Source organism: Lagopus muta, chromosome 10, assembly GCF_023343835.1.
Source record: "Lagopus muta isolate bLagMut1 chromosome 10, bLagMut1 primary, whole genome shotgun sequence".
NCBI lineage: Eukaryota > Metazoa > Chordata > Aves > Galliformes > Phasianidae > Lagopus > Lagopus muta.
The window spans coordinates 2,691,289-2,715,396 of NC_064442.1; the positions used below are offsets into that span (position 1 = coordinate 2,691,289).

Consider the following 24,108-nt stretch of genomic DNA (forward strand, 5'->3'; position numbering starts at 1 on the left):
TCAATTTCTATTCCATCAATCCCCTGCTCAATCCTTTAACTTCAAGGAATTGCTATGGATACAGCAGTACAAACACTTGCAGCATAAAACTTCAGCTGTAAGGAGAAGGTGAGGGATTACTGTTTTGCACATCCACCCCCTATTTATACTCACACCTGTCGAAACTGCCAGGAGAATCTGACTGATAACAAAAACGGCGCTCTTAAGAGCAGCTGCTTCTGCAGCTCAAGAGCAATCCACAGAGCTTGTGCTGCTGCTATGCAGCATCACCCTGTAATACCACCTCACAGCAGTAGCTGTGAAACCCAATGCAATCTGCAATGCCCAAATTTAATGAGCTGTGATAAACCAAAACATTTTACCCGACAAAGAAGAAAGTAGGGTCAAGTCATGTACCGTACAGCAAATGTTGAATGCATCAATGAAGATTCCTATCCCTCTGCCTAGCCCACTTTTTCTACAGACCAACATGCTCTGTGAATGCTATGGGTGGTTTTGCTGCTGAATTATTTCCTGCCTGATGGTGCAGCAGCTTGCACAAGAATAACAAACCCAAGAGCCACAAGCAGTCAAAAATTAGGACCAAAGCATAGAATTTATTTTAATACTTTCTTTGAGCAGAACATCTCAAAGCCTGCTCCACACTCCTATTTCTGTTTTCCTGTCGATGCTAAGCAGTCAGCTCTTATTCATTTGAGTTCTTCGCCCTGTAGTAGCTGGATCCCTCTACCCACCTCATTTCCTGTGTGCTTACCCAAAGCACTGCTGCTTTCTGCTTTTGGAACTGTCATATTTCCATGTGAACACATAAAACAAGTTGGCATGCACTGAGATCACTTGGCCAGAGGTTCTATTGTAACACCATTGCCTTCTCACTCTCTCTCAGCCTGATGCCATTGCTGCCACACTGGGGCTAAAACTAGCTGGTTACACCTCCTGCAAACCACAGGCTGCCTGCAAACTTCTCTAGCAGGGGGATATCCTAAAAAGGGTGGATGTGGTAAACACACTGCAGGATGTGAGCTTAGTGTGCTGGACGGAGAGATGCAGTGACAGTTCCTGTGTGAGGGAACCCAATGCTGCACCAAACTGCAACTAGAGCCAGAGCCCTGCAGTGCAGAATTTAGGTAAAGGCTCTCTTGCCTTTCCAGCCTTTAACAGACTGAGAGACAGGCATGCTGCATCCTTACCTGGCCTGCTTTGGCACTGAAAATATTCATTCATCCCATTTCTCTCACAATGCTGCAGCCAGCAACTCTCATTCTCATCTTTCTGCAGGCTCTGTTCTCTCTCCTTGTTACTGCTTTTGAAATTGGAAGCTAGTTTTTCTCGAATTTGGCTGAAAGCGGGAGCACTTAGATATTTATGTCTGAGGTATCTCATGAAAATAGAGAGCTGAGTAGGGCTGAGAGGGCTTATCAGTGCCCAGGGAAGGGCATCCAGCTTTGCTGAACCCATTCTATGCATCAGAGAATCCACACTTCATTGCTTCTGCAACTTCTGTCATGTTTTGCTCTGTTGTTTTCTGAAGGGATGGATGAGAACCTGTGATTCATTCTTATGCATACCTCCAGAAGACACACTCTCCCTCCATTTCTATGCAAAGTGAAAAATCTTGGGGCATCTCATTTCCTGCACTAGGGCCATCTGAGTGCTGTGCAGACACATAAGTCAGAGTCTGGGAAGTCTGAAGAAAGAAGGTTTGATTTAGAAACCTTCGTTGGTTTAGATTAATGTTCTGCTAAAATATCAATCTGTCTGTGGAAGCTTTTTCATAAATCACAGGAATCAAACATTCATAAGAACCTCTCCCACTGAAATGAGCTGCAGGTTTATTTTTGCAGTGTTATTTCTTTCCCTTTTTTTTTAAGTGACAGATCCAGAAAATCGGTTAAGGGTAGACAGGCTAGTCTATAAAACTGCCTGGGAGAATAATGTATTCTGTTTCAGAGCTAAGGAAGGGTTTGTAAACCTGAAAGCTTGTCTGTTTTTTCCAGTTAGTTTAATAAAAAATACAGCTTCTCCCCACAGACCGTGCAGTTCTTGTATCTTTACACCACTGTGGCTACAAAATCATCACTTCTTTGCAAATAAATATAGCAGCTTCGGTCTCTTCTGATTAAAATGAAACTATAAAGGCTCTCACCAGACAGCGAAGCAGCTCGTGACTTATGGGAAGCTAAATATATTGGAACACGGCGCAGCAACTACAGATCTATGGGTTAACCTGGAGATTAGTTAAAGAGGTGTGGGCGCCGTGTCTCCCAGGGGAAGCCATTTCCCTCCTGAGCTTTCTCTGGACTGTCTGCACCTGGGTTTTCCTGAGGGTTTGCCCGTAGCTGGAAGGAGCAGTGTGCAGTGTGCAGCTGGTCCCAGCTGGGGAGGTGGCTCAGTCCCCATGGGATGTACCTACCTCCTTGAGGTGGCTTCTTGTGGGCGGCCTGCGACCATGGGCCACTTTCACTCTGTCCCGAGTTACGTGGTCCAAGGAAAGGCTCTCATCTACTTTCACCTTTAAAAGGAAGGGAAACAGAAAAGGAAGAAGGTCGTTAATTTCTCACAATCCATCTATAAAATTCTCACTGTCACACATGAAGGGATGCAGCATTTGATCCAGGGAAGGTTTTTGAATATTTTCCCTTAGTTCCAGCTTGCCTGCAAAGCCCTGTGTGTATGTGATGGATATTTAAGGTATCTTCAGCGCATGTTTATCTAAAAAGGCACTCTACATCAAAGCACCCCACCCTCAGAGTTCTGCAATCACTAGCCTCCCCTCTACCGAAAGGGCAGGTAAGAGAAGGACACAGGAGGGCTTTGTTGTCCCCATGCAGCCTGAGCTCCGAAACTGCTGTTGTCATCTTAGAGGTGAAAGCCCATTAATAACCGTGACCTGACGGTGAACTGTATCAGCAGTTCTTCGTAATAGACCTTCCCTTGTACAGCTCTAATGGCTGCAGGAAGCTGAATAGAAGGTGTGAGCAGTGACCTGGATTAATTGCAACTGTAGCTGAATTAACAAATTTATTTCCTGGAATCAGAGGAGTAATCCACTGCCACCCACGTGTGAGCAGGAAGGAATCACCGAATGGTTAAGGTTGGAAGGGACCTCTGGAGGTCACCTGCTCTAAACTGCCCATCAAGCAGGACCACCCAGAGCTCTTCTGAAGATCTCCAAGGAGATTTCCAAGGAAGAAGCCTCCACAGCTTCTCTGGGCAGTTTAATAGGCTGAAGAAAAGCAAATCCAAGCCAGTTGAGGCCTGACCCATTAGCTTGTGCCTAGTCTGTGCAGAAACATTTCAAATCTGAAATCTGATCTTTAGCGGAATGAACAAGAATTAAAGTCTAGCTCTGCCCTGGATCCTCATCAGGAACACTGTCTCCGGGAGAAGGGAGAAAGGAGAGGGAGGTGACCCCAGACCTCACCACACCATGCTGGGGAGGGGGCTGTGGGCTTTGCTGCCCACTGCCCTGCTGCTGCAGGCAGCTCTGTCTGTGTCAGTGGCTCCAGGGAGGGCTGAGCAGCATTATGTTAGACGACACTGTATCTCCTACCCACTGTAACGTGAGAGTAGACCTAGCTGCTCAGCTCTTTGCTGTTCTGCTTTGTAATGGATTCTCAGGCTCCACACAGCTGCTCCCTGTAATTACACATGCTGCTTCCTCCTTGATCCAAGGGCTCCAGGTACCATTAAAAACCTGATGTGAGATGTGATTTGCCCAGGTGAAAAAGGAGCATGTTCCAGCCTCTTCTCCAGCTTTTGCCCTGTCCTGAATAAAAGCAAAGCCCAAGCTCTCAGCTCTCAGAGTTTGCACTCGAGCACTGTCAAAGGAACTTAGCTTTTTTCTCAAGACTTTTACTCACTGCTTTGGTTTCCTTTGCTAAACAGATCTTGCTGTTTTCTTAGTCTCCTAGTTAATCCTGCATAATTCTTCATGTCATTCCTGTAATGGTGGTTTTGTACACTTCCTTTCAGTTACAAAAACAACTAAAGAATACATACTGCTCTTTCAGTTTAATTAGGGGCCAATTACAAGGTAACAGGGAGCAGGGCAAAGTTAGTCAGGCTTGAGGATGTGCAGTTTTCATCCTTGCCTCTGCACACCAGAATGAGTGGGGAACTAGGGCCAGTGGAGAGAAAGGCAGGAAGAGTGCATGGGCTTGAGAAACCTTGGAGTAACTTTCCACTGGACTTCTCTCCAGCCTGAAGCAAGAATAGCTGGTGGACTGAGTCACTGCACATTTTTCCAGTCTTGAAGACTGTCCTAACCAAATACCTCAATTTCCAGGCTGCTTGGTGCTGGGCATCATGACAATGTGGGGAAGACAAGTCCTGCCAGTCGCAGCCAGTCGCATCCTCCAGGACAGGGGAACACCATGTCACCAAAAGCCACTGATGCCATCAGACCATCTCCCACTGACTTTGGTGAGCTCTGGTGTCCCATGGGTCTCTCAGTGAGATGTTAGCTCTTGCAGCACTGACGATGTCTCTGTACCATCTACTTATCCTACTGTGCCTGCTTCTAACCCTACCAGAATGGATGCAAACACCCCTTGATATGATCGAGCCTCTTGGGCTGGGAACTAGAGGGACTAAAGACTCCTAGCCTGTAAGGATGCAGCTTGGTCTGCCTTGCATCCACCTGTGAATGGGCTTTCTTTCCTTTGGCAGTGCCTGGCATTCAGGAAGGACAGGGAGCCTGGGGTCTCACACAAGTTCTGTTGCTAGCTAAATAAGCAGTGAATGAGAAGTGACACAGAAGTACATGAGTTTGAAAACAGCATCTCTTACCTCATCAAATATTTTGTTTTTGCCTCTATTGATGCCCTCATTCAGGGCTTTTATCCACGATTCCTTTTCTTCCAAAGTTGCAGCTTGAAATTTGATATCATGAACCTGCAAGAGCAGAGAGAGAATTTTGCCTAAGCATTACAGAGAGGCAGCGTTCTGCATTCTGTATATCCCTTCAGTTTTTATATAACATCCAGTTCCAGTCTGTGTTTAAAGTACAGATTCCTTTGCACTTTGGCAAGTACTTCCCTTCATAGCTCCTGTGAACAGAATTTTGTTATGCTGAGCTGTTTGCTGCTGTCGTTCTATTTTTGCAATTAGCAATTAAAGTAGTAAGTAAGTTATGAGCTTCTTACTTCTGTAAAATCTATGGAATAGCTCTTATAGCAGAAAGTTGTTTGTACAGTGAATGGTCAAACTGCGTGCAGCGAATCAGACTGAGTGCAAGTTGTTTTGTGGCAGTTCAGATGCTATCAGCTGCTTTATCTCCAATTCTGCCACAGGCTGCAAGTAGGAAACCCACATGCCATAGGTTCTGCCTGCTTCCCTGTTCCTGTGGCTCTGCAGAGCAGAGCCAATACAGGAATCAGGGCTCTGACCTTGGCTGCACCAACCCTGCTTCAGCTGCACGTGGACAGGATGCAGCTAAGCGCAGCATAACTGAAAAAATTAACAATATCTTTTCCTGCTTGCAAATGAAGAAAATAAAAGCGGACTCTACAGATGTACATTTTCTGGGGTCTGAACAGCTATCCTAAGAATACAGAACAATCTTAGGCCATAAAAGAGACAGCTGGTAAAAAAGCACAGGACAAAAATGAGGACGGGAGCAATGATCGTATGGCTGTCCCCCATTCAACCAGCTCTGCCTTCCTCCAGAGTCATCCCAGGGCTGTGCTTTTTAATCTCTAATTGACCACAGCAGGAACAATAAGTAAGATGCTATTTATTTTTCTGCTGTGTGCTATTGTGTAGTTTTGCCCCAAAGTACACTTCAGGTGAGAAAAATACCATCTTCATATTACAGGTTACTGTATAGCAGACTGGCTTGGATCCACATAGCTCCACTGAATCCAAATAGCTGCAATCTGCACTGTACAGACACAGATAAATGCTCTCGTGCTAAAGAACATCACGAAAGCTGCAAAATCAAGCACTCAAAAAAACTGGAAAATCCCAAAGTTGCCTAGGTAACCTTAACCCAGCCACCACACAAGTTCCTCATGTGTCTATCCCTAATGACAGGGGTGGAGCTTCCTACTGCGCTATCTCATAGTGTGCTGTGTGGGTCAATATTGATGGCACTGCGCTGCAGCCCTGCCCCGAAGACAGAATTACCAATTCCACTGATGATCTCTTCTTTGCTGCTTATCACTACGATACCTGAGGGCTTCACAAACTACTTTTCAGAACAATCATCCACATTTTACAGGTGGGGAGGTGAGTTACATAGAGGCTTACCTAAACCACATCCTAGTAGAGCCTCAGTTAAAATATTTTTTTCCAGGTATTTAACATCCTACAGTCATTTGTACTGCCTTCAAGACCAGCTGCAGTCTCAGCCTTTTTGTAAATCAGGCCCCACATTCTGAAATCACAACAGGGTCAGAACATCCAGACTATACAAAATGAGGGTGACAAGGCTAGTGCTCTTAGCAGCTTCCTGTTTTGTTTATGGTACAACGAGGCAGCAACTGTTCGGGGTTTCAGCAACTTCTGAAATCCTACATGCCTATACTCGAGGCCTCCCAGTAGGGATGCTTTCCTGACCCTTACAGCACCATTAAAAATTCTGTACAGCTGAAGCCTGATCTCCTTACACTCACCCTGGCTGTTTAGTTAGGAACATGCTACCCTTCCTTTCTGCATTTATTGCTCGCTGCAGTGCCAAGGTTTTATACCTGCACACCACAGCAACAAAGCTCAAGGCCTTTGCAGCCAGCATGGCCAGCAGGGAGTTAAGAAGCATTTTTGGGAGAGTATATTTGTTCAATTAGTTTGCACATAAGGTGATGGGGCCAAATGCCTTTTTAAGAGCCCAGAGAAGAGGTTAGGGCCTCAACCACAGCACTCTGGAAAAAGGGTTCTTTGTCTGGGGTGCAGAGGGATCACACTAACCAGGGAATCTAAGGAAGGCAAGGCTCCAGAACATGACAGCCAGGTTTTGTTTTAGCCTAAGCAGGCCTGTTTTTGTGTGTGCTTGAAAACTTCTTTGTTTGGAAATGATTTCACCCCAAAGTTTTGTGATTACAAAAGCATCTGAGAAAGCTCTACTTGTGAGCAGCTGTGCTGCTGCACTGCCTGGCAAAGACCTGGCATCCTGCACCAAGGTTTACAAACATAAATGGCGTTCAAGGGAAGGATTCCTGCCTTAGTTCAAGCTTCCTCTTCTAATGCCACTTCCTGTGCCTTATTCTCTGCCCAGGACAAAAGCCGCTGACTTCCCAAAGCTGACTGTGACAGAGTGCTGCTGTCAGCTCGCGACTGCGCAGCAGGGCAGAGTGAAGGCCCTGAGGAATTGCTGGTCATTACTGAGAAGCTGAGGTGTCCCTCTGGCATGGCCTATTTCATGCTGACCAACCGCTGCAGCCGCCGATCACAGACCGAGTGGACAGCAGGGGGAGGGGAAAGCGCGGGGAGATGCTCCAAAGGCAGCAGCACAGAGCCATTGCACTCAAGTTTCCTTTCTACAAGAACATTTTTTTCCTTTTTAGCATAATATCCACAGATACTAAGGAAAAATCAGGCTGCTGGAGCTCTGAGGCTGGCGCTTGGGATGCTGCCGTACAGAGCCTCATTGTTTCCTTGCACTGCACTGCTTGTCTGCCTCCCTCTGAAGTTCATGTCCTCCACCACGGGCACTGGGGTGAGAGGGTTTGCCCGTATTGGGATGGAAGCTTTCTATAAAGCTGAGGAAATAGAGGAACAAGCCAGAGATGTTGTTCTCAGTTCTGCTTGCCACTGTGGTTCTGTAGACTAGAGTGAGATAAGGAACAAATTAATTTACTTTGTCTTTATTCATCTGAGTATTCAGATATCAGAGGACACACAGCTTTAGCCTGATCTCCATTTAGCTTTAGTCTGATCTCCAGCAGCAATTTTAGGTAGAGGGTCAGTGACACCAAGCCTAAAGCCAGGAAGCAGGGCAGCCCATCTGCCTTCCTACCTGCTAAGCCAGCTGAGACTGACTCATGACATAAACAACTGCCTGGTGTGCCAGGAAAAGCTGTCAGACTGAACCTAATGTGATAGTGGCCATTGTGAGCCATGAATACAGTGTATGCAGTTTACTGTAAGTGAGTTCAGAGCACAGCGCAGCCAGTCAGTTCCTGCTGAATCACTGGCTGCATGTCATGCAATAAAAGAGGCTCACACTCTGGTCGCTGCCCGTGACGACAGTGAGCACCTCTCTCTGACTGCCCTGTGTCTTCTCAGACATCACTCTTCTGCAAGCAGGGACAGTCTCATGGCTATGCTGACCCCACTGCCCAGGGCCAGCCCTAAGTGATTTATCTGACAAGCCCGGAGAACCCAAAAGCTGCAGTTTTTGACATTTACCAATACAAGCTCTTTGTTGAGCTCTTCTGCTTGATGCTACCAATCTGTCAAGAGGTGAGTGACAGAAATCTGTGTATTCTAAGCCATTTCAGTGCAAAGCTTCAGCTGCTGGCAAGGGTAGGCTAAACTAGCCTGTGAACTGCTTGTGTTCTGCTGGCTGAGGTGTGGGAACACATTCTCCTCTGCTGACTTTTGTCACTGAGGGTCACCTCCAGCAGATGCCAGAGCACAGCTGGGTCAGTAACCACGCAGGGTGCAGCAGAGGCTATCTGCCAGATGTGATCTCCTGAATCTGAGTCCTCGTCAGGTTGGATCACAGAGGAAAAAGTAGAAGCAAGGGGACGATCAATTAGGGGATTCCTGGTTTTTTTTCTGCAGCTGAACCAAGAGCTGCCTCATCCCTGGGAATAACGCAGCACCTCTGCCACACTCAGCCTGGGCAGACTCCTGGAGCATCCCCTCAGAGCACAAGCAAATGTGCTTCACTGAGATCTTGTCAGCTTCCAATTTGGGCCCCTGCTGAAGGGAGCCACAGGTACCTCCAAAGTCGACTGAGGGAAAAAAAAAACAAAGTAGTGGAAATTTCCACGAGCGCTGAGTTTGTGCCTGGCAGTGCTGGGCAGGACGTGTGGGAAGCTGCAGCACTTGCCCATGGACTCTTTCCCATACTGCCACCCTCTTTCTTCCCATTCTTCATCCTGGTAGCTGAAGGCTTTCAGACCTGCCGAATACCGGACTTGTGCCAATCTCTGGAGTCTCTAGGCAGCTTACACGAGAAGGCATGGTTTATGCTGCTCTTTGCATCATGAGTACATTTAAGGTCTCCAAGCCAAGGCTGCTGCCCCTTCTTACAAATTCTCTGCTCGGCTCTCTCTGTTCAGCAGTTTTCATTTAATTAGTGTGACTGACGTGAAGCATTTGAGATTTCTAAGCAGAATGGGTCTTCTGCACACTTCCAACTTCCTTTGCTGAAGAACCAAAGCACTGGGGACAGCACTTTGTTTCAGTTCCACATAAGGAAGCTGTCCAGTGCAGGCGTGTGACACGCTCATATTGTTGTGGCTTCACAGAAGTGTTATCTTGTGATCTGGGCAAGCAAAATCTGGGGTATTGCCATCAAAGAGCAGTGCTTAGCAAGGCAGCTTACTTATTTGGGTGCAACTGTAGCTACAGAGCTGTTTTAACGGATAGATTCACTGTGAGCAGAGTTCACAGTCCTACATTGAGCTCACAGTTCCATCAGACTCTGGGAAGGGTCTGAACAGTTTCTGTTTTATTGTTTGCTCTTTCCAAGTGTCCTTTGCTCTTCAGAAACATCCCATCAAGTATTTAAACCTGGATTCCCCCAAAGTTGAACTCGGATCCCCGCTTTCTACAGTGACATTTCTATTTGCACACTGGAATAGAAATGGCCTTTCCTGGCTTTATTCGCTTGCTTTCTGCATTCTCCAGCCCTGTGCTCAGGATAAGGGGCTGAGAACACTAGTGAAACATGGAAGGGCTTGGCAAGGCACTTCACAGGGTGACTTCAAGCTGTAGTGCAAGCTGCAGATGGCAGCTAGTCTCCCCAAAGGAAAATGTTGAGCAGATATCTATTGCCACAGCTGCAATTCCAAAACAGAAGAAGGACAGTTGTGTATGTTGGGCTCCTTACTGAAGTTTGTTCTAACATCTGCAAAAGCACGGTGCGTGTCAACACCCTCACCAGACTCCCAGCCAAAAGGAGGGTGGGAGAGGAGCTACAAACAGGGAACTTTTCATTTATAAAAGCCTTCCCTTTTACCAAAAGAGCCTTATGAAAAGTGGCTGCTATCTAGGTTTCCATTTAATCACTGGCATGAGAACCAGGGGAGATGTAAACTTGCCAGGATGCCAAAAGGATGAAGTTTCCCTTTCAGTGCAGAATTTGGACATATCTTTCTTTAGAAAGAAACAAAAGGTTTAGGAACACATCCCACACTCTTTGTTGATTCATGCAGAAACATACAGCTATTATACACTTTGCCTAAGTAATATACTAGCAAATAATTATTAATTCCTACTGTGCCTCCATCTCTGCTCACACATGCAATTATTTGCCTCCCTGGGAGTAGGTGTGCACACACAAGGTAGCCAGAGGCATTCAGCAGGGGCAGTTGTTGTGGTCCCGTCTCCCTCTAGAAAATGCACCAAGCCTGCCAAGGTTAGGCATTTCTGATCTAAAATTGACATGATTTGTGATTAATGAAGTTACGAAACAAACATTAAACCTCCAGCCAAACTGGAGAGACTCACTGCTCTGTATCCAGTGCTGAGCAGGAGCTCTCTAGCAGAGGGCTCAAATTCCAGGCTACCATAACCTTGGTGTGTTGTGCTTAATATCACTTTTCTTCCTGACGCAGACTGGGCCTACTTGCAAAACAAACATCATTCCCCTTCTCTCTCCACCCCAACCCCAGCCCAAGTGAATGCTTTGGGGCAGGGGAACTATCCTTGTTTTGTTGTTGTGAATCAAGTTTAGCACAGAGATGCTCTGAACTCAGCTGGGGTCTTGAGGCAGCGTTACACAAATAAACACTACGTGAATGAAGTGAAAGAATAAGCAGCAATGACAGCAAGGACTAAACAGTCTCCATTTATTCAAACAAAATGGAGATGAGGAAATGCATGCAAGCTGATATTTTTGGCTGTTCGTATTCTTATGGAAATTAATATTTCTTTTTTGTCCCCTAACAACCTCTCGGATCTGCATGGAAAAATTTAATAAGATCTTTTAAGCCAATAAAATCACATTGAAATTAGAATGTAAGTCAAAGTGAGTTATTTAAGAGCAACAACAGAAACATCTGAGCCCAGAAAGATGCTGATACACTGTCAGCAGGAATGAAGAAAATCTTCCCAAGTATGTGCAGTGATGATGAACATATATTGGCCTATACATAAGACAAAAGGGCTTCCTTGCATACAGTTGTGCTCAGGTGGATATAGAACTTCTTTGCAACATCAGCCTGGTTATTAGGTTCTGGGTACAACTAGGTGCTGCATAGGCAGCTAAGATTGCACAGTTTCATTAAATCTCCAAAACAGATTTTCTTCTAGGAACTGTTTGGCTGCAAGAAACTTTGCAGCTACTTTGCAGTTACTTGGAGATTCTCATATGAGCGTGTCCAAGGACAGGAACTGTCCCAGTCATGGATTGGCATCATTGACTTCACTGGAACTTCAGCAAAGCTACAGCATGCACAGCTGGGGCAGGGACACTTCCTCACTCAGGGCACAGTGGGAACAGCAGGGTATGGTCTCACACCACTGCTCAAGGAGTACTGGGAGAAAGAAAATGATAAAGCAGGAAAATATCAAGAGTAAAATGTTCTCGTAAATCCAGTAAAAGGAAGATCCTTTCCCCAGCACAAGAATGAAGTCTACAGGACAGTGATGTTCATCTCTGTACATCCTAGGCCATTCACAAACACAGGCAATTTCTCCTAACTGCCAAACAAGTAAATTTCAGAGCCTTTTGTCTGCTGCCTGGGGACTCATTTTGAAGTTAGCAGAATTGAGGGTGAAGAGAAAGCAATCCTACCTTCTTACCCGGGGAGCGGATTAAAATGAAACGGTTTTTCTTTTTTAGTAGTGCACGCAGCTCCTGGCACTTGTCGTAACTCTCCAGTTCCACTGTTTCTATGCATTTCTGCTCATCCTGCAGAGAGGGAATGAAACATTATTACGAATAGGAGTCACTGAAATCAGTCATATACCATCAACCTCTGTGTGTTTTCCCTTTGCATCTGTCTAAAAGCTCTTCTGCCTTAAAAATAAATCTGCATGCAGACAGCAAGCCCCCACAGATCAGGTTGGTATCCCACACTCAAGAAAGCATGAAGGTCTCTAAGCTATGGGCTGATGTGTGGCTACTGGTCCACAGCAGCTGAGCAAATAACGCAGTGTGGACAAGAACATCAGCCTCTTCCATGTCTGGTGGCTCCTTCCAATGATTCACAGTCAGATGCAAGGTGAGAAGGATTTTGCCAAGCTACAGTGCTGCCAGTCCTGCTGCATGGATTCTTGTTCATCTATCCAACAAGTAACACCCCACACTTTCATAAGGTTTCCTGATGTGATCTCAAAGCCCCCCCAAGTTCCCACTTAGCCTGGCAAAATCACCTTCTTCCTGCAATGAATGACGCCAACGTTATTCTGCTTTTTCACAGGGAAGAAGATGGAGCAGGCGTCACAACTGCCCAGCCCTGCAGGAAGCCCGTGGTGGATGTGGGCTGAGCTGAGCCCTGCCGGCACGCTGAGCCAGGCAGCCTGGCCCTCCTGTGAGCAAGGTTGGTGGCAGCCCCGTGTGACTGGGACACACTTCTCTCACAGCCATGCTCTGAGCTGTCAGAATGCCTAGGACTGGAAACGCAGCCCATACAGCCAGCACAACTGTCAGGGCCAACGTCCCATTGGGGAGTATTTATCTCTGGTGTATCTGCACTGATGACTGCAGGCCGTGAACTTGGCTCATTTCTCCCAGTAACATAACTAAAATTCCACACGTGGTACATGGCTCAGTTCAGCTGCAGAGCACCATCCCTAATAGGAATTGCAGTGTAGCGCCAGGCAGATAATATTATTCATGTCTCAGAACAGACCAAAACTCCCTTTTGCAACATATTACATAAATAAGCAGTGAGAATTGCCAAGCAGTTCTTGCCAGTAAAGTGCTTCAGTCAGCATGCCTCGTGAACCTCTCTGTTACCATCCTAAATTAAAACCTCCAGCCACGACCATACCCAGGTCTGACTCTGCTCATATTTGTAGTGGTATGAGTTTGTATTTAGCAATTCTGTAGCAGCAAGGGGGTGTGGGGTGAGGAAATGTGTCGTAGCCAGGAAGTTACTGCGTGGCTGGAGGCAGGGAATGGAGAGTTCAGAGGGAAGTGGGCTGCGGGGAATTTCCTTCGCTTACCACTTGACATTTAAGTCACTGTGCAGAGCCCGTGCTGCATTCAGTTTTTTTTAAACCTCTGATCTGGAGATGGGGGCACAGCAGAGCCAATGCGAGAATGCAGAGCGAGTTCTGAGCCACAGAGGGCTGTCTGGATCTAATTTAGGTTTATTATTGTTATGCATTACTGTTTATTTCGTTTAACACTGAGTAGGTGAATGTGACCAGGGAACTGGGAAGAGGTATATTAGGAGGAGGAGATTAATCTGCCCAAACCTAAAACCTCACAGATAAAATCCTGCTGACATTACTGAGCCCTTTAAAGGCTCCTGCTGCCTAGTTTTGCAATGTCACTGCAAAAACTGGAAATAATAACCCCTCAGCAGCCAACAAATCAGAGAGAAGGGTGAGGTTAGTGATACATGCCTAGGGGACGGTGATCTCATCCTGGCCTTGGGTAGGTGACCACCCACATCTCAGTGCTGTCACGTGACTGCTGTGGTCACCACCTCCTATGGGAAAGTTTGCTGAGCTTGGGGTGTAAATGTAGGTGGTTTGGCTGGACACTGATGAGAGATCTGGACAGAGTCCCCTGGCAACCCTACACATCCTTGGAGAGCAGCTCTGCCTCCAGCAGAGCACAGTTGTTCTGTGCCACCCCCCTTGTCCACGCCTTCCTGCCTGCCTCTTGGACAGGAAACTTCCCTCAGATCCTGCACAAGCCATCCTCCTTATCCTATGGACTGCCATGGGCTGTGATGAAGCTGGAGGACATAAAGGACACTGCAGGTTGAGCAGCTCTGCTACGCTGTCTTTTGACTTTCAGCTGCCCCTTTTCCCCTGGGAGGCTTTGGGATTATGGGCTGCTCAGGGAATAAAGACAGAAAGGATAGGGACATGCAGGGCCCTGCCTCCCAAGGGCAGTGACTTGACTTTGCTCCTTCATCTCAGAGACTGGAGCTTCTGAGCTTCTCAAGTTATCCCTTTCAAGGAAGGCAGGGAAGAGAGCAGCCAGAGAAAAAAGAAAACCCCACGCATGAGGTAAGGGAAAAGACTGAAGTTCAGGCAATGGCAAAATGGGACTTTTGTCTCTGTTTTACCCTTGGCAAATGGCCAGCCCCTCTGTGTGCCTACCTGGGCACAAAGAAATCTTTTATTTCTGTTCTCTATGACTCAGATAAAGACCAAAGGGCCTGACCCTCCCAACAGTCTCCAGGTCCCTCCAACCTCCTGGGACCTGGAGGATGCTCAGCATCAGGCAGAGACAAGGTTTCCATCAGAGCCTTGCCCCTACAAACTGGTCTCAGACACAAGCTCCTGCTGCATTTTGCCTCTTGTATCCCAGGGAAGTGAAAACAATTCTTTCCTATTGCACTAAGACACAAATGCTGGATTGAGCTGCCCGAATCCCCACTCAGTAGTCTCTCCTCCCAGCAAAGCATGGCCTGCAGGGTGTCCCATAAGGCTGCATCTGCTGCCCATCGCCACACCTCTCCCATGGCTACAGACATGCCCAGGAAACAGGGAGTTCCCTTGAGGCCTTCTTCCCTCTATAGATTTTAGTGCCTGCTTTTTAAATTGCTTTTGTAGTTGCTGTAAGGGACAATCAATAAGACACTTAAAATCCTGGTACAGAAAATCTTACACTCATGATTTAATGCAGAAAAACAATACCATTAGCTATTCGTGGAGCACACACTGCTACTTAAACATGTGTGTGTTTGTAAGCATTTCAATGCCTGAGGGAGAACATTACTAAATACCCATACATATTAATGCATGTGCTTAACCAAGGAATCATATTTGGCAAAGCTAGAATTTCCTGAATGAAGTGTTGATAAAAAGGGAAAATAGAACTGGTAAAATTTTTACTTATCTGAAAATAAAATTTCCAGCAAAGACTGCATCACCAATACATCCTAATGGCCTATGAGCCTCCGTTCTCTGTACAATGCCTGGAATGCTTGAAATAATAATCCTCTTTTCCATCTGAGGATCTCAAAGCGCAGTGATAAATCACATTTGGTTATACATTGCTACCACTTTACCAATGCAGAAGTGCAGACATCAGTTGCACTGCTGAGGTCACACAGGAAGCCAAAGGCCTCGTGGAACCTCTGCTCCCTAGCAGCCATCTTGCACAGTAGATTTTTGCCCTGTCATGTGGCATACTTTAAAAAAAGAAAAAAGAAAAAAGAAAAAATCATCAAAAGAGGGGAAAGAAAAGTTAAAATCAAAAAGACTGACTCTCTCTGATCCGTGGAGTGATGGCATGGATTCATCTGGCCTCTTTGCACAGGACTGCCTGTTCTGCAGATGCCCTGTGCAGTTCCGTGGGCTTGGTTTTTATTCCAGCAAGAATATGCAGAGACAGGAAACATCACTACAAAATGACCTGCCTATTTGGTTCTTTGTGGGCTTGTGTGCAATTGCCTGTCACTGAGATGCATCAGTAATTTCCTTGGGATCTGAATGTCACAGAGCTGTATGTGTTTGCATAGGTGCATCTCTCCTGCCGTTTGGGTATGTAATATGTACCTTGTACATACATCCTTCTGAACTGAGTCCTAGGTTCACATCAGGGTGCACCTGCAGGGCCCTGTGGATGGAGCCTCATCAGATAACGAGGAATACATTGCATCAGCTGGATGAAACCTGCAGCACAGAGATGCACAGCTTTCACCCACCATCTGCTGCAAGTAATACAATGGCCATTTGCAATTTGCCTTCAGGAGGTAGCTATGCTTTAAAACAGATGAACAGATGCAATATAGGGAACCTGCTTCCAAGGTAGGTCAGAGGCACATTCCAAGAGATTTCTATTGATGATGCTAAAATACAGTGTTTGTGTTACGCTTAGGCTGTACTTACAATGTTATTGCCAGCATCTTTTGTTGGCCTTCTCTTCTGTTACTCTGCACATACAAACTTCAGAGACAAGTGCAGCTGCCAGCCCTGTGCAATTGCATAAACAAGTGTGCCTGCATATGGAACAACTGCTGAAGGCAATGTTAACACCTCTGCAGGAAGGGCTCCAACGCACCAGGGACTGATAAAAGGACAGCATGTCCAAGTCACCAGCTCGTTTCGTGGAAATCGGATGGGTTTCAATGAGCAGACTCTCCACTTGCCCTCAGACATGGAAGCTGGCCTCCCTCCCACATAACTACTTTTGTCTAACTTAGCTTGTATTTCTGTTAGCCAATATTTTATCTCCTTGCTTTCTGAGGGCTGTTAACCTCCTGTTCAGCAAGCACTGAATAATCCCATTTAAAAATCTCTCTTCTTAAGAGCCAAAAAATGCAGATTGAGATAAGGAAATAGAAGCCACCAGAGCGTGCTGCGCCACAGACTCTCCTTTGACATTGGGCAAGTCACTTCTCATCTCCAAAACTTCCCCAGTTGTGAGACAGAGACAGCAGCACTGCCGTAATTCACGCTACTGGAAGATAAATACAGTAATAAACATGAACTACAATTCTGCAGTAACAGGACCCCTCCTGAGTACAGAAAATTGCCATTTCCTTCAGTTTCCTTGTTGTCAGTCTGCACAATCACATGCTATCCTATTGTGCTACCAGATAATTTTGTAGCAATTTCCTCTCTTGAGATATTTGACTTCACTATAAGCTAGTTTTAATAGCCTATAGATATTAACATGATCCCTTATTTACAATAATGGAGCCTTGTAGCTACTGTAGCTTACAGATGCAATTTATTACAGGATGTTACCACAATCCGCAGGCTACCAGAAAACATTATGTCTGGTTGTTACAAATGCCATTTTCCTTGTTGAGATAGTAAAATAACTCTTTAAATGATCAGGATTTTTCCTTCTTCTGAATGTCTGTGAAAATTAATCTTACTTTAAAAGCTTTTTTTTTCCCTTGTGGTAATAAGAACCTCCATGTATCTTGTTTTTAAAGGCATGCTGTTTAAACAAAAACAAAAAACAAAAAACAACAAAAAAAACCCCCACCATGTCGTGTTTATAGATTTGAATCTGTTTGTTCCTGTAGCTTCAGCTGGAGTCAACAGGTGTCTGGGGCACTCGGATGTGATCTGCAGACAGCCAGCAGTTTGCAGGACAGGCTGTATCTCTGCAGAAAAGCTGCAGGTCTCCACACCCCCACCACTCTGCCTGTCTTCCAAGCTCCTCGTTACCTGACCTGACTTCTCATTTCAGTATTCTTGCACTCTTCGTGACATTTCAAAACCAAGAACAAACGCCTCCTGAAAGCCTTGGGATGTGGGGAGAGCAGAAGGTAACATAATTTAACCCAAAGCGCTCATAACAAATCTTCCATATTAGGCAATACTGTTTTTAGAAAAGAGAACCAAACTCTTTTGTCAGTCCTGTTGTTCCTGAAACCATCACAGCAGTGCAACTGCTGACGTGTTTCCCCATTCCCGTTCTCTTGACATGCTGCACAGAAACTGGGCTGCTTTTGTCTTCTAGCGTTCTGATGCCCACAAATGCCCCAGTCCTCTCGTGCCAGGTGCCACAGAAGCACACATACCAGCAGGGCTTAGCCTCAGCTGCCCCTGTCTCAGACCCCTCTGGGCTGAGCTTATGTGATCTGCCCACTAATATGTTCCTCTGGGGACCTCTGAGGACAATCTCACTCTTACAGAGCCCTTTCGGCCCAACAACAGAGCAGCAGACTCAGAGATATTTCACTTTTCATTCTTCTCGCATGAAGATACAGAGCAGATTTGGCTTGGCTCTTATTCCTCATTGGATTAGAAACTGCTCTAAATGAAGCCATGAACTTAAGGCATTCAACTTATCTAGGGAAGTTCAGGAAAAGGCTCCCAGGAGTCCTTCTCTTAGCTCTGGCTTGCTCAACCAACAGGAAGGGATGAGCCAAACCCAAACCGTGTCCTTATTTAAGGATAAATCAAGCACTCACAACCTCATCCTGTGTCCATCGTGGCTAAACAAGACCCTGCACAGCCTGGCAGCCAGCGGCTCCAGCTGCTTGTGGAGTGCTCAACAGCTGCAGGGCTGCCAGTCGTGCCCTCCAGCAGCAGGTGGGCAGTCAGGCTGCTACAATGCAGTTTTAGCCCTTAAATGCCAAAAACTGCGAGCACATATCCTGCTTCCGCCTCAAGTCTTACCCTGTTCACCTTCTCACAGGATGTCCTGCCCCCGTTGCCTTTTTTTTTTTTTTTAACAATGCTACTGTCAAAATATTTACTGGCTGAAATATTTATGGTATATAATATTCTCTAAAACGCAGCAGCTGTCTCTTCTGCATTTAACCTCCCTGAAAGTATCTACAGAAGTCCTTCTGAAAGGAATGGGCTGGAAAGAGGAGTGAAAATCAAAGGACTGTGTCACCGAGGACTTGATCCTGCCCAAGGGGGTTAAGCTGTGAGCATACCTCATCCTCATAGACCACGAGCTGTGTTTTCCGCAGCTGGACGTAGCGATCCTTCCACAGTCCCAGGAGTCCTCCACTGCTTTTCTTTATCCAGCCAAATTTCTCTGCACTGGGAGCAGGCTTTGGTTTCTCCGAGACCTCCTCCTTTGTATCCTGAAGGACCACCAAGAAAAGCAGAAGGGAGAAGTTACACTGAGAGCACCTTCCATCCATCTAATGACAGGCCTTGGAAAAGCCTGCCCAGCAAAGACCGCAGCACCCACCATGTGCAGTCCTTCCCCAGCAGCTCACAGGGAGAAAGGCTGGGACCAGACTGGCATCTTCCAGAGAACACTTGTACAGGGAAGAAGAGAGCTCAGGCAGCTCCTGCCCCGCAGCCCAGACCTCTGGAACAGGGCTGGGGAGTGGGCATGGACCCTGAGGCTGCTGCTGCCCTGCATGCAGAATCCGGCACGGCTGCTGCCCTAAGCCTTTCCCAGGAGCAAGCAGAGCCAAATCCCCTTAGAAAAACACCTCACCAAACTCGTGACCCTTAAGAGGAGGCCAACCCCAAATCCTCCAGAGCCCTTCCCAGAACCACACTGTTACCCCAGATTTGGCTTTTCTCCCGGGACACAGGACCTGTTGTTGCCTGTAATGGCACTAAGCAGTATTTTCACAAACCAAAGGATGCACGACCAAGGCAGAGCCCCAAGCATCCTCAAATGGCTCTAGCTAGCTGCTGATAGGGAAAAATCAAAACAAAACAAATCAGAATGTCTGTAGCTTAAACATCATGTTTCCTACCATGAGGAAATCCCATGTGCATCATAAGGAGTCAGAGCCAGGCACTCCCGTGGCCAGAAGGGAGTGGAGATAGGGCAAGTGAGTACAGACAGGTTCCAAAAATCCAGAGGAAAGCCTTACTAACAGATCTGTTTTCATGAACCAGACTCCCAGCAAACACACCCTTGGATAGTATTTGGGTGAGCTGTTCCTTAAAGATAGAACTTGCACCCATAATGAGAAGCAAAACAGATTAAATTTGCTGTGTGCAAACGTTTATTCCAGCCTCCAGCAAGGTCAGGAAGAGGCTCGATGCCTGAAACACAGCCAGACTTCCTCAGGTAAAGGTAAATCACACGGAAATGGCCAGCAGCCCCGGTGCACTTTGCAGAATGAAGCTGTTTCTTGGTGCTGTGCTGTGTTTGACAGGCCCTGCGACAGGATGGCAGCACACCAACAACTTTTCCGGGAAATGAGGAGCACTGTGGTTTTTTTAAGCTCGACTTTTTTAGGTTGCCAGGAAGTTGCAGTCAGTTGCGATTTGCTCCTTCAGCAAACATCAACGGCTGCACCAATACAGACCTGTTGGTGCATCATCCCTTTTGATGTCATGCTTGGGTAACTGGGCACGGGCTTTGACCTCACACCTAGCAGTTCTGCTTGGATGTAGCTGCACCAAGAGTGACTCCTCGCCTGTCTTCCTGCTACTCCCAAATGGGTTGGAGTTTTCTGCTCTGCAGATCAATTTTTATTTTTTCTCTCGATGGCAAAATGGCTGCCTGAAAACACACAGCAAATCAGCCTATCCGTGGCCTCTTTACTCTGCAGTGTGAAAACCCTCTCCTCCATGGTTTTACAATAAAATGACTCACTATAAAGTTGCAGCACTTCACATCTACTGCTGAAAAAGCAACCCATCCTCATCACCGCTTTGGTTGGAGGGAATTCTCATGCTTGCACTCCTGTGATCTCACAGCATTCACCAGCTCCCTGACATCTTGGGACAATCTCTTTTCTCCACCCCATCAGGATTTCCACTTCTGGGCCAAATTGTCCCCGTCTGTGCCTAAAGCCTGGCTGCTCACCCCCTCTGTTTGTAGCAGGAGTGACGCTTCGATCCACACACAAGCAGGACACATGCATGGGATGCTCTCCCAACCACGCGGCGCTTCCCACAGTGCTGGCATCCCATGCCTCTGGCTTGTGCAGCCCCTCGATCTGTCAGCAAGGGGAGGTTTGCCAGGGCAGAGCGCTGGGAGCAGGACTCAGTGTCCGCTCCATGCTCGCTGCCTGTGATTCCATGACTAAAATTGGAGGGCAGCACAAAGAGATGATTTGTTGTTGTTAATTCAGCTTTCTGCGGGTATTCCTTCTGCTGGAGGCAAGAAATACTAAGATAGCCATTCCAGGATGTTCCCGGGCTGGATTCGTGCCTGATGCTGGTGTAAATCCATCAGAATAAACCCACTGACATCAGCCAAGAGAGCCAGCATAACCAAGGGAAGAACTGAGTTATTCTGTCACTGCCCGAGCCAGCGGCGCTGGTCCCACAGCCAGTACAAGTCATTGGTGCGATTTACAGCATGGTGGCATTAGAAGTGCAGCACGAGTTGGACTCTCCTTTACCTTCATGTTTTACAGCTCAGCAGAGATGTCAAATTAAAGACGTGGGATGGCTTTTAATTTAACAATTAGGCAGTTATTTCTGCCTTCCTCCCCCTGAGTTTAGGGCCCCACAAAACCACACACTTTCTGTGTCTTCTGACAACAGCAGAAGCCAACAGTCGGACTGCAGCAGTGCTTTCACAAGTTGCACACCCTGCACAGGAGCATTTTACTTGGCAAGCAAGTGGTGCAACTGGTCCATCCCATACTGCAGCACGGATGCATCTCCAGATGCATCCCCAGTTGCGTTCCCAGACCTCAGCTCGTTTCCTACCCCTCCACGTTCACTCCTGACATGTTGCTGGCACTTCACATCTGCATGATGCAGGAGCAGTACCAGACACCGCACACATAGATGTGAGACCCTGGAAGTTGCACCGTTGCCCACTGCCAGGAGGACTCATTTGTGGCCAACGAAGGGCACGCAGCCCCCAACCCGGCAGCACCCGCTGCGTGCAGCCGCCAGCTGGAAGCACTTTTGTGCTACAGATTAATTTCATGGATGCCGGCGGATAATGACAACTTTCAGTCCCTACCACGCTGGGCTGCCTTTTGGTCTCCCCGCTGTCGTGGCCCTTTTGGAAGAAGCCCTTATTTTCACCACAACATTTGGGGAGTTAAGCACGGGGAGAGCAAGCCAAGCTCCAGTGTTGCATGTCCCGGAGCCCGCAGCCTGTCCTGCCGCACCTTCCTCGTGCATCAGCAGCAAAACCTCGTCGGGTGGAAGGGAAAAAGGAATAATCGGGTGAGGAGACGCGTGGAGGAGAGGACCTGCTAAACTTGCCAACAGATCTGTGGCATCAGGGGGCCGTGAAAAGCTCCACGTGCAGAAGCACGACAGCCTTCCCCAAAAGAGGAGGAGGAGGAGAAGGAGGAGGAGAAGGACGGCCGCTGCCAGGCACCCGGCCAGCACCCAGCTCGCGCCCGTTGGAAGCACAGCACGCAGCGGGACGCAGCGCGGGGTGCCCTGAGCGGCGTGCCACCGGGAGCGGCCCCGCTCCGCTCGCCCTCCCGCAGCACCCCAACTCAGCAGCAAGTTGCACAAGCCGCGGGGCTGGGGATGCCGCGGTAGCAGCAGAGGGACCCCCCGACATGGGACCGGTCGCGACGCCCCTCCCTGGGGCTGAGCCCCTAACGCGTCCCGGTACTCACTTGCTCCATGGTCGGGACCGGCCGCCGCTCCTCGCCGCCCACTCAGGGGCTCCGCCGCCGCCGGCGTCCCGCAGCCGGGCGGGGGGACATGCCGGGCCGGGCCGTGCTCTGCCTCCGCACCAACTTCACGCCGAGGAGCAGCAGCACCGGCCGAGCGGCAGCGCCGGGTTTCCGGCAGCTCCGGAGCTGCGAGCGCGGCCCCAGGGAGGCGGGGATCCCCCTCCTCCGGCCCCGGCCCCGCCGCCGCCTCGCCTGGCCCGGCCCCCGCCTGGCCCAGCCCCGGCTCCGCAGCTCCGTGAGGCCGCGCCCGCGGCGGGAGCCGGGTCGGAGACGTCGGGACGGAGGGACCGGGGTCGGTCAGGGAGCTGGGACGTGGTTCTGGGGTCACATGGGGTGCCAAGGCTCAAGGGAAAGGGTGCGTGAGATGGGGCAGGGTCTGCAGAATGTTGTACGGACCATAGGGATGGGACAAAGTCTGGAGAGTGGTACACGGACGAGAGAGATGGGACAGGGTCTAGAGAATGGGACATACACCATAAGGGTAGGACAGGATCTGGAGGATGGGACATGGACCGTGGAGGTGGGACAAGTTCTGCAAGGTGGGAAATGTGCCGTGGAAGTGGGACGTGGACCATAGGGGTGAGACAGAGTACCCAGTGGTGGGATGTGAACCTGGAGCTCCTGGTCTGGGGCAAAGAACTGTGGTGTGTAACAGGTCCCTGAGGGTCAGCCACAGCCCCCAGGGTCAGGCTGGGGTCCCCAGCATTCAGGCCACACCCCCATGGAGGGATGGGACCCCTGGAAGTGGTGACTCATGAGGGTCAGGCAGGGTGCAGGTTAGGGCAACAGTGCCCCGGGAGCAGCAGGATGGGATGCAGGGTGCAGAATGATGCCCAGTCAGGCACCATCTGGGCCCTGAGCTTCTCAAAGCCCTGGTGCACATCCTGGGGCTCTGTGGGCTGGCACCATTCCTTGGAGCGGTGCTGGCTCCTGGCAGCACCATCAGGATGATGGATTTTGGCAGTGCCCAAGGAAAACAGCTGGAAAGTGGTCCTTGGTGGCAGAACTGGTTAACACTACTAGTCACGCTCCAGCTATTGTTCTCTGTTGGTATTCAGCTCCGCAGACTTCTGCTTCTATTTCAGTCCTGCTGAAGGGCTCGTGTACCCTGCAGCCTGCCTGTTTTTCTCCTAATTATTTCAGTTGGGCTAAAAAAAGATATTACCTCCCTCTGCAAACCTTGCCTCCATTGTTCTCGGCAGGGTGAGAAGGAAAGGAGAAGAAAAGCACTGATATCTCCAGGTTAAATGCACTTTTTCACAGGTATCTCTGCTTGCTCCACTTGCACAGGGTCCAGTCTAGGACAGAGCTCCTGAGAGCACGCAAACAGCAATTAGTGGTAATGAGAAGAAACACCTGATTGCATCTCCTTCTTATCAGCTTGGCTGTGGCTTTGGCAGAGGCTCCAGTCTCACCAGTGTGATCCCTTTGCTGGGTAAACACTGTCTGCAGCCTCAGTGTTCCTTCTGCCACCAGTGGTAGCAAAATTGGGCACAGAAGATTCTGATTCGGGGCAGGCATGGGGCCTGGCATGCAGCTGTGAGCATCCATCCGTTTCATCCCTGCAAGGCTGGGCCCAAAGTTCAGGGTGCAGCACAGAATGAGTTATTGTTAAACAAATGATGCTGCAGCCAAACTTTCAAAATGACCCAAACCAGCAGAAATGCTTCTCTGTATTCTTGATTTTCCTGGCAGGGCTGCGGAGAGTGAGGGGAAACCTCTGGCCCAGCCGATAGGGTGTGGGCTGCGGTTCTGACTCTCTCCTGGAAAATTTTAATCGGTGAAAAAGTGCAGAATGTTTTTAGCATGCAGT

At 48.2% G+C, this 24,108-nt stretch overlaps 1 protein-coding gene across 1 annotated transcript in view; it reads right to left on the minus strand.

The window, feature by feature from the left end:
* Positions 1–22,448, minus strand: part of PLEKHO2 (pleckstrin homology domain containing O2) — a 29,337-nt gene extending 6,889 nt beyond the window's left edge. The window contains exons 1-5 of the mRNA XM_048955948.1: positions 22,236–22,448; positions 18,654–18,806; positions 11,912–12,028; positions 4,792–4,896; positions 2,414–2,512 (exon numbers count right to left, since the gene is read on the minus strand). Coding sequence (XP_048811905.1) covers positions 2,414–2,512; positions 4,792–4,896; positions 11,912–12,028; positions 18,654–18,806; positions 22,236–22,244 — 483 coding nt within the window. The 5' untranslated portion in view covers positions 22,245–22,448. The remainder of the gene's footprint in view (positions 1–2,413; positions 2,513–4,791; positions 4,897–11,911; positions 12,029–18,653; positions 18,807–22,235) is intronic.
* Between the last annotated feature and the right edge of the window lie 1,660 nt (positions 22,449–24,108).